The 11,046-nt window shown below is 34.9% G+C and overlaps 2 protein-coding genes across 2 annotated transcripts; one reads left to right on the forward strand and one right to left on the reverse strand.

Moving 5' to 3' along the window:
• The first annotated feature begins 2,990 nt into the window (after window positions 1–2,990).
• On the forward strand, window positions 2,991–6,896 carry LOC107490211 (putative ABC transporter B family member 8). The gene is made up of 5 exons (XM_021143941.2): window positions 2,991–3,528; window positions 4,181–4,360; window positions 4,592–5,887; window positions 5,969–6,384; window positions 6,481–6,896. The coding sequence occupies exons 1-5, from the start codon at window positions 3,058–3,060 to the stop codon at window positions 6,836–6,838; spliced, it is 2,721 nt and encodes a 906-aa protein (XP_020999600.2). The 5' UTR covers window positions 2,991–3,057; the 3' UTR covers window positions 6,839–6,896.
• A 52-nt stretch (window positions 6,897–6,948) lies between these two features.
• LOC107490210 (F-box protein At5g07610-like) lies at window positions 6,949–8,205 on the reverse strand. The gene has a single exon (XM_016110983.1). It carries the CDS (start codon window positions 8,203–8,205, stop codon window positions 6,949–6,951), a length of 1,257 nt encoding a protein of 418 aa, XP_015966469.1.
• Window positions 8,206–11,046: the final 2,841 nt, after the last annotated feature.

The following is an 11,046-nucleotide window of genomic DNA, read 5'->3' on the forward strand; positions in this document are numbered from 1 at the left end:
TAAAAAATATTAATTTATATTGATTATAAATAATAACATAGTTTAATTAATTATATATATTAAATTCTAATTAAAAAAAAACATTTTTGACATCTTTTTCTAAGAAAATAATATACTTTTACAAGCTATCATTGCAATTTGGAATTGAAATTGCAACCATAACTGCAGTTTAAAATGGAAATATTAACTGAGCAACATTTATCTTTATTTTAAGAACACTAGTCAATTTTTACTACTAACATTTAAAAATATGTATGCTTGTAATTTGATAGATATTAGGAGTGTTCAAATCCAAACCGATCCAAATTAAATCGTTCATTCAATTCAATTCAAACCGAAAATTGATTAAAACCGCATTAATTCGGATTTGATTGGATCTTATTTTTGCAAACCGCTGGATCGGATTTTGGATCTACTTTTCACAACCGATCAAATTCAATCCAAACCGCACAATGTGTTATAATATTATTATTTTATTATTATGTTTACAATTATACTTATAACATATTCAATTTGTTATACATTTTTATATTTTTTATGTATTATTATTATTTAATAGATGTTTTATGTTCAAAATGTGATTTATTTATTTATTTTAACTAACCTATAATTTTATTTCTATTGTTATGTTATCGTTAGCTTTTAAAAGATATTGTTGAGACTTGTTATATTATTATTGATTATTTAAAATTTGATGTTAAGACTTGTTATATGTATTTAATTTTTTTAATTTACAAAACCATAAATTTAATCCAATTCAAACCGCTTGAAATTGGATCGGATCGGATCAGATTTTTTTTTTAAAGTCATCCAATCTAAACTGCACAGCAAGCAAATTTACTGTTCAAATTGAATGAGTTTTTGAATTTTTGACTTAAAACTCATTTAAACCGCATCCCAAACGCCCCTAGCTAGCTGATATACAATTGTGTGCGTCACATCATATACCCAAATTACCCTCCATTGGGGTTAGGAAGAGTTCCCTCCACGCGTTGCCCAAAATAGTGATGGCGGGAACTTAAATTTATTTCATTAAAATCAGATCCCGCCCATCCCTTCACAGAACCTTCCGCTATATAAACCCCTTTCCCTCCCTCTCTCTCATTCCCTCTTTCGTTCTATTTATCCGACCAATATTCCCTAGAAACTCAAAACCCTAACCCTACCAAGACAAAGCAAGAAAACCTCCAAACCCCCATTTTCAAGATGCTGGAACTCCGTTTAGTGCAAGGTTCTCTGCTGAAGAAGGTTCTAGAAGCAATCAGGGAACTCGTGAACGATGCGAACTTAAGTGTCATATGCAATATTAACTTAGCTAATATGCAGCTACTATTCAATACTGATACCTAATTAGTATGTCTTCTAAGTATATTTTCTAATTTAAGGATATTTTGATACATAAAATAATTTTTTATTTATTATTTTGATTTAAAGAAATGAGAAACTTTTGGAATTAGGAATTTTTAGTGTTTTTAATCATTATTTGGCTAACACAAATATTAAATTATTTTTAACAAATAAATTTTATTAATTTATGTGTGTAAATTGTATTAATTTATATGTGAAAATTTTGATAAATATAAATATAAACTATATATTTTTTGTATGTAAAATATTTGTAAATATGAATGTAAATTATTGTTAGTTAAGTGCTGACAAAAAATAATAATATTTATTAGTCAATGTAGCATTGTTATAAAAAAAATAATATATTTATTTTTATACTTCCAATAATATGTTTGATTCAAACATAATATTAGTAGATTTAGCCAAGATAGATGCAAATTGGTATTAGATCAATGAATCTTAATAATCAAATAATTATTAAATAATGGGACAGCTAAAAGTTCATGAAATCTAGCTAATGCTGCAAAGAATATAACATGTAGTTGCCAGCTTGTCACAGTTTTATACACACTCAAGCAATGCAATTTTCCTTTATTAGAGAAATGATGGTATTAAAGTTACTAGTTTAGTTGCATGATTAATTTGGATCGGATGATAAGATTGACCACTAATCATGTCACTCTAGAAAAGTAGTGTTGATGTATAATATCTTTCACCAGTGTGTCAATTATTTTACTTGTTTACAGTTGCATTCGAGGAAAAAGGTTTAGTATTATTGCATTGTCTCAATTAAAAGAAGAGTAGCTGAAATAGTGAAATGTGCAGTGTCTAATAATGCTCCTTTCAAAAAAGTGATCTCGTAAAGCATTATGATTAAAAGCAAGAGTACGTACTTAAAAGAAAAGGTTACTTTAGTGCACTAGATTTTCTTCTTCTTTTTTTTTTAAAAATCATTTTTATTAATTAGTGCATAGTGGTTTTTCTGTTAGTGTTATAATTGAGATTAGATGTCTTAGTTTAATCTCCTTCGGCTTAGTAAACTTTCTACTAAGCGCAACCATAGCTTCAAATTAAAGTGCTTTAGTATGAATTATTGATTATATTGTCACTGTATACTATAAAAACTTGACGCGAAACTAATTGATTTTATCTGCAAATAATACTAAATATATATTAATTAATTAAATATTCATAGTGTTTCATCTAATAATCTCTTCAACTTATTTTTCATCAGTAACTTCAAATGACGAATTAACGTTGATATGAATCTAGCAAGAGCCATATTTTGTTGCAAGGGTTTGTAATGGAAAATCTACAATGAAGTATTTGATGAAAAATAAGAATTTATGATGGAATGAAGTTATTTTATTAACGAAACTACTGTGGGGGCATATGAATATTAGGCTTCATAAAAATATTGAATTATAAATTTTTCGATTATAGAAGTTTTATCATCATATCATGAAATCATTTTACAAAAATTTAAACAATATAAAATAATATATGAATAGTTATATCTCTAATAATTTTAATGGATAATTTTGTACCACATTTTTTTTTCGCAATTTTGTTGACTAATTCTAGAAAACACATGAATTAATGCTAATTATTATTGTGACAAAAACAATACAATGTAGATCCCTTGGAGTGGTACTTCCAGATTTGAAGTACTTGACAGAAGCATCAGTAGCATCCACAAGAATCTTTAACATGATTGACAGAAAAGCAGTAATTGACGGTGAAGACACAACAAAGGGAATAGTGCTAGACCAAATTAACGGGAACCTAGACTTTGAACATGTGAAATTCACATATCGTTCAAGACCAGACAACCTCGTACTCAATGACTTCAATCTGAGGGTTGAATCAGGTAAAACGGTTGCACTTGTTGGTGCAAGTGGGAGTGGAAAGTCAACGGCAATAGCGTTGGTGCAAAGGTTCTATGATGTGGATGAAGGTGTTGTGAGGGTTGATGGTGTTGACATAAAGAGGTTGCAGTTGAAGTGGTTGAGGGGTAAAATGGGGCTTGTGAGTCAAGAACATGCATTGTTTGGGACATCTATTAAGGAGAATATTATGTTTGGAAAGCTTGATGCTACCATGGATGAGGTTGTTGCTGCTGCTACTGCTGCTAATGCTCATAACTTTGTTAGGCAGCTCCCTCAGGGTTATGAAACCAAGGTAAAATAAAAAAGATGTTTTATATTGATATTTAACTTGCATTTAACAGAACAAATTCACAATTGTGGCTTAAGACAAAACATTTTGAATTTTGTTTAAGGTTATTGTGTTTAGAATCTTTTAATTTATCAGTAATATGACTAATGTGATTTGATAAAAACTGTGATTGTCACTTTAGCACAACTTTTTGTTTAAACTTAAAACTACTAAAAGGAATATGAGATCTTATAATTTAACAAAAAATTTCTATCTATTTTTGGATTCAGAAAAAACTGAGACATGAATATCACTCTTTTTATTCTCATGATCAACTTTTTAAAAATTATTTATAGTTTTAGGTACTTAACTTTTGATTTTAGGGACACAAGAATTAAAAAAAAAAAAAGGCCTAGCAAACTATTTTAGTATTTTTCTATATTCTAAAGGGCCTAAATTTCTAGGCAACAAAATTAAACAGATATATTTACTCTATTTTATCAAAGAATTAATGCTCCCAAATAGTGCAATCCTTTGAAGAGAAATAAATTCGTGTTCCATTACTCAATGGTTCAAACTAGCTCAACTTGGATGCTTTAGCTATACACAATTTTATTGTTGATCTGTATCATTGAGTAACATGCAGATACTAACCTAATTGATGATGGCAAAGTAGATTGGAGAAAGGGGAGCACTTCTTTCAGGAGGACAAAAGCAGCGAATAGCAATTGCAAGAGCCATCATAAAGAATCCGGTGATTCTTCTTCTTGATGAAGCAACCAGTGCTCTTGACTCTGAATCTGAATTACTTGTCCAAAATGCCCTTGATCATGCCTCATTGGGCAGGACTACATTGGTAAGTTCAATAATCCATTTAATACTTAGTCAAAAGACACAATTATTAACACTCATCAAAATTATGCTTGAAACCAGTTGATTAGTTCACACATCAATTTTGTTAGGTGGCATAACATAAGGCATCAGACATTATACATGCTTTTAATGTTTGATATCTTAGCCTTGTTTGATAACAGAGAAATGTTAAGTGACTAACATCTTTGGTTGACAACAACTTCACTTTGATCAGGTTGTTGCACACAAGCTATCAACTGTCCGAAATGCAGATGTCATAGCCGTTGTCAACGCCGGTTCCATCATCGAAATCGGCACGCACAACGAGCTCATAACCCATCCAAACGGCCAATATGCAAAGCTAGCAAAACTCCAAACACAACTCAGCTTTGATGATCAACAAGAAATATCCAATGCTCTTTCTTCTGCAGCAAGAAGCAGTGCTGGTAGAACCAGCACAGCAAGATCAACAAGCCCTGCAATTTTCCAAAAATCACCAATCCCTATTGATGATAACACCATAAACCCGGAATCATCTCTTGTTTCTCACCCTTCACCTTCTTTTCCAAGGCTTCTATCTCTGAATGCACCTGAATGGAAACAATGTTTAATTGGTACTTTTTCCGCAATAGCTTTCGGCTCAGTGCAGCCCATATATGCCTTAACAATTGGTGGCATGATTTCTGCATTTTTCGCCGAAAGCCATAGTGAAATGATTCACAGAATCAGGACTTACTCTTTGATTTTCACTTCTCTTTCTCTTGCTTCCATCACACTCAACCTCTTGCAGCACTACAATTTCGCATACATGGGAGCAAGATTAACAAAAAGGATACGGCAGAGAATGCTTGAGAATATCTTAACATTCGAAACGGCTTGGTTTGATGAAGAAAATAATTCCAGTGGAGCATTGTGCTCGAGGCTAAGCAATGAGGCTTCCATGGTTAAGTCCCTTGTCGCGGATCGCGTTTCATTGCTGGTTCAAACAGCTTCTGCTGTCAGCATTGCAATGATCATAGGACTCGCCGTGGCGTGGAAGCTCGCTCTTGGGATGATAGCAGTGCACCCACTCACAATCCTCTGCTTCTACACAAGAAAAGTTCTTCTCTCTACACTCTCATCAAAATTCATCAAGGCACAGAATCATAGCACACAGATTGCAGTTGAAGCAGTGTACAACCACAGAATTGTGACTTCATTTGGAAGCATACAAAAGGTTTTGACATTATTCGATGAAGCGCAGGAGGCGCCAAGGAAGGAGGCGAGGAAGAAGTCGTGGCTGGCCGGGATTGGAATGGGGTCTGCTCAATGCCTAACATTCATGACATGGGCTTTGGATTTCTGGTATGGAGGGACATTGGTGGAGAAGAAGGATATTTCTGCAGGGGATGTGTTTAAGACATTCTTTGTTTTGGTTAGCACTGGGAAGGTCATTGCTGAAGCTGGAAGCATGACTTCTGATCTTGCAAAGTCCTCAACTGCTGTCAAATCTGTTTTTGAGATTCTTGACAGGAAATCACTTATTCCCAAGGTATATGCAGCAGTGCATGTTACTGAGTCTAAATTCTTAACTCTAGTTATCAACTAACTTTGGTTTTATTATTTTGAATAGGCTGGTGATTGCAACAATGGAAGAAAGTTGGAAAATATGAGTGGGAAGATAGAACTAAAGAACGTTGATTTCGCCTACCCAAGTAGGGCAGGGACACCGATATTGCGCAAGTTTTGCTTGGAGGTGAAGGCAGGGAAGAGTATTGGGTTAGTTGGGAAGAGTGGTTGTGGAAAATCAACAGTGATTGCATTGATCCAAAGATTCTATGATGTTGAGAGAGGGTTTGTGAAAATGGACAATGTGGACATAAGGGAACTAGATATTCAATGGTATAGGCAGCACACTGCACTTGTTAGCCAAGAACCTGTCATATATTCTGGCACTGTAAGGGATAACATCTTGTTTGGGAAGCAAGATGCAACTGAGAATGAAGTTGTTGAGGCTGCAAAAGCCGCAAATGCTCATGAGTTCATATCGTAAGTTCTCATTTTACTTATAAGCTTATAATTAATGTTAGCTATACCAAGTTAAACAAGTACTTATAGTAGAATTGCATTCTATTTGCAATGCAGATCATTGAAAGATGGATATGAAACAGAATGTGGAGAAAGGGGAGTGCAACTATCTGGAGGGCAAAAGCAGAGAATAGCAATAGCAAGGGCCATAATAAGGAACCCAACAATATTGCTGCTTGACGAAGCAACAAGTGCACTTGATGTTCAATCAGAACAAGTTGTGCAAGAAGCATTAGACAGGATCATGGTGGGAAGAACCACCATTGTTGTAGCACATAGGCTCAACACCATCAAAGAACTTGACTCGATTGCATATGTCTCAGAGGGTAAGGTTCTTGAGCAAGGAACCTATGCTCAACTTAGGCACAAGAGAGGTGCCTTCTTCAATCTTGCATGCCATCAAATCCAAAATTAGGTAGCAATAATAATAACAATAATGTAATTATTATAATGAAAATTTACATGTCTTGTAATCCCTAAAATAAGTAATAATCCTATCACTAGTTAGTACTTTGAACTTAAAATCTAAAGTTGTACCAAGCTCTCAATATGCTCAAATGATATAGGAGGACTTTCAGCTGTTTCGTTCCAGGGCACGTAGCGAGAATAAATCCGTTTAAAGGTGTAGTCTTTTAACCGGAAAACAACAACATTATAGTTTACAACCAACACCAAAGACATGCCGCTGCAATCATCTTCACTATCTTGAATAAGGTGAAGCACTTTGACGCTGGCAATGAAATCATTCGGCCAATACATTGGAGAAAGATCAAGTGTGTGCAGAAGAACCCACTTAGAATAGTCCATAGCCATCTTATACACTCTTATCATGTTGCTTCTCTCAGGAGAACTAAATCCAACCAAATTCAAGTGGCCACATGCAGCTGCAGGAATGTAAAAGTAATCAAGATCCGGCAAGGGAGGCATGTTGTCATCCCTCAACCGCAGTTCTTTAAAGTCAAAACGCAAACTCACAGACATCTTCGCATACGAATCCGGATCAACGAAGCCAATCCAGTGCACTGAACCGTTGAAGTAAACTCCGTTATGAAGTTCGAACTTGGCTGGAGCCATGAGAGGGGACCCACACGGCCTCCAAGAACCAGGCTCGGCTTCATCAGTCGAAGAGTATACCATTGTTTCAAAGCGCGAGCGGCTTGAATTTTTAACTGCTTTAAATTTCCATACGCAGATAGCAACGTAGTCAGACGACGAAGTTGAGGGATCAAAAGCGAAGTTCATATACAACCATGGCGATGATTCGTGGCTATCGGCGTCAAGAGCCTTGTAGGGGTCGGGGAGGAAGTTGAAGCATTCAGTGGTCGGGTTACAGACAAAGAACGATTCTATTGGTAAGAATGCTCGATTTTTGTGGTGGTGTAATATTCTGCAAAGCAAGAGGCCATTGCATGATTGCACAATGTAGGCAAGGTCCTTCGGGTGGATTTCGATGGAGTCGAAGGGAGATGATGAGCCGTGACTTCCGTTCTCTAAGGATAACGGCTTGATATCGTTATGGTTATTGAAGTAACGGTTTTTGTTATCATCGTCTTCTCCGGATTCCAAGAAAATGCTAGAGACCTTGGTGATGTTGGCGTGGCGGAAGACATGGCGATGGCAGAAATAAGGGGAGGAGATGATTGTGGACCATCGTTTGGAGACGCATTTGAATCTGATTAACGTTTTGGCGCCAAGGTGCAGGAGGATTTCAGTCAACAAATCCTCGTTCTCTTCGATTTTTTCTGGTGAAGATGGTGATTTTGATACTTTTATTCTGCTCATTGCTCTTCTGATTTAATTTACCCACTATAATTTGCGGCCGGTATATAAATCTCCCCGATGCATCTGTGTTGTTCAACTTTCTTTTATATGGTGTAACAGAACAACAAACCCAAACCAGTGTGTTTGAAAACCCTGGAATTCAATTCCCATTCTGAAAACAAAAATAATAAATTAAATTAAAAGTAAACTGCTAAAATAATATTTAAGAAATACGACAAAAAAATTAAATATTAAATATATATTTTAAAAAATAATTTTAAATATTATTAAATTTTGATATAAATTTTTATAATTATTATTTAAAAAATAAGATATTTTTATCTTTAAAATTTAGTAATTTTTTGTCAAATAAATTAAAAAAAATTATGTGAATGATTATATTTTTTAAAAAATAAAAAAATTTAGAGATTAAATTTTATTTTAAATATTTTTATGCATTTTTTAAATATTTATTTAAATATTGTTTCAAAAATTTAGATCAAATAAGTAAGTCATTTGTTAAATATAAAAAAATTTGTATTTACAAAAAATATAATATTTATTATTTTTTTGCATTTTTAAATTATTCAAATACAGTTTTGACAATAATATATTTTTCAAAAATATTTTTTGTTAATGATAAAATCTTTTAAATACTAAATTAATCAATTAATAATTAATTAGATAAAATTCAATTAATTTTATGAGCAATTTACATAAATAAAATAAATGGGAGAAAGTGTTACGCAAATACAACATTTTGAAAAACTAGACGCAAATGCAATAAACCTAATTATATGTGATCCACGACACCCTAACACGGAATCTAAATACATATAATCCGCTAGATCCTGTCGCATATTACGTTCAGAAGCTGCAAACACATAAACCGCTATACCTTGTAGCGGTTTATGAACAAATGGGCTTAAAGTGTATTACGCGAGACCTTGTAGCGGATTATGAAGAGAGTGGAACTTTAGAACAAATTCATGAATACCAGTATAATAATAACAACCCATGATGCAAAATGTACGAAGTCATACAAATATACTCGTCATAAGCAATAAGTCGTACAAATATATGAAGCTATAGAAAACATAACAGCCACCAGGCATTAACACTACCACAAAATAAATTACTACATAAGTCATACAAATATAATAGTCACAAGTCATTAACACTAACAAGAAATAAATAAGTCATAATTCATACAAATATAACAGTCGGAACTTACACAAGGGGCGCTATTGCTTGTCACCATCATCATCACGGTCGTCCCCAAATGGACCAAGTAGCTGCGAGCTTGTGCCACATCGAGTCGGATGCCTAACTCTGGTCGCTCGCTGATCTCCAGGTGGAGCATCCTGTAGATGCACTCCAAATGCAGATGGCGGCGTCCCCCCCATGCCAAACCAAGTGTCGTACGGGCTACCTGCGGGCTCATTAAGGTCGACCGGCAGCTGGGAGTCAGGAACCTGGGACGGCACATCTGTTGATTGTGGCCTGTACTCCGGAGGCTCGGACGGACCCCCTGGGATCGGACTCTGGTACTGCTGAACATCGTCGCCCTATATAATCTCAGCAAAGTCCGCATAGAACTGTGGCCCAGCCAACTGATCGTCAAAATCCATGGTCAAAGTAGTGATAGCAAGATCAGCAAACATCTGCATGCTCTCGTTATGCAATACCTGAAAACTAGATACGTGAGTAAAAGGTGTACCACCCATACTAGCCTCCACAGTGCCACCAGCCTAAGTGTCAGCAGGGTAACCACGGGACGATCCAGCCTCGTCATCATGGTGGACAGAAGGTGCTCGTCCAGCATAAGCAGTCCGTCGTCTAGCACTAGATCGACGCAGGCGATGATCTGCCTAGCCTCCGTCATCACCACCACCAAGCTGCTCCTCATGCATCATGTCATTGAGCCAACGCCACTCCCGATCAGTGGCACGTGTACCAATGCGTCGTCTCCTCTCCACACGTCTGTTATCGGGCATATCCAATGCTGGAACTCTAATGGGCGCCTACGACGACCCTCTGAGTACAGCATCCTCCGGCTACGTGAGCAACGCCGTTGAGCCGGTACAACCGCCTTTCATCTTCTATGGTTCCGCTTAATGGAACTGCTCCAAGAAACTCACCCTTAACCCACCCTTTTTCCTCTGCCTTCTCTCTACTTTCTCTCTTTAAGTCCCTATCAACACTCATGAAATGAAATCTGCTACACCCTCACGTGATTTTTATAGTGAGCCACTCTCTTCATAATCCGCTACAGGGCCTCACAGAGTATACTTTCGGCCCATCTGTTTATAAACCGCTACAGGGTATAGCGGTTTATGTGTTTGCAGCTTCTAAACGTAATCTGCGACAGGGTTTAGCGGATTAGATGTATTCAAATTCCATGTTAGAGTGTCGCGGATTACATATAATTAAATTTGTTGTATTTGTATCTAGTTTTTCAGAATATTATATTTACATAACATTTTCTTCCATTTATTTTATCTATGTAAATTGTCCAAATTTTATTGTTTGAGTCATGAGTTATGACCTTAATTTTTTATTCATTTATTTTTTTCTCACACTATACCTCCCACGGGTATGTCTAAAATGAGATCAACACTTGTGTGCTTATTGAATGTGCCACATTTATATAGACCATTAGATTTTATTAGATTAAAATCAAAGACTAATATAAAAGAAGAGTATTGATAGACTCTAATTAATATAGAATATCATAGTACATAAATAAATTCTTTAAATGGCAATACTTTAAATGACAACAAAATCTTTTATTCTTAAATAATTAAATATGAAATATATAAATACAAAATATCTAAATATTTTTTTATAATATTAAAAATT

This window comes from Arachis duranensis, chromosome 5 (genome assembly GCF_000817695.3).
Source record: "Arachis duranensis cultivar V14167 chromosome 5, aradu.V14167.gnm2.J7QH, whole genome shotgun sequence".
Classification (NCBI taxonomy): Eukaryota; Viridiplantae; Streptophyta; class Magnoliopsida; order Fabales; family Fabaceae; genus Arachis; species Arachis duranensis.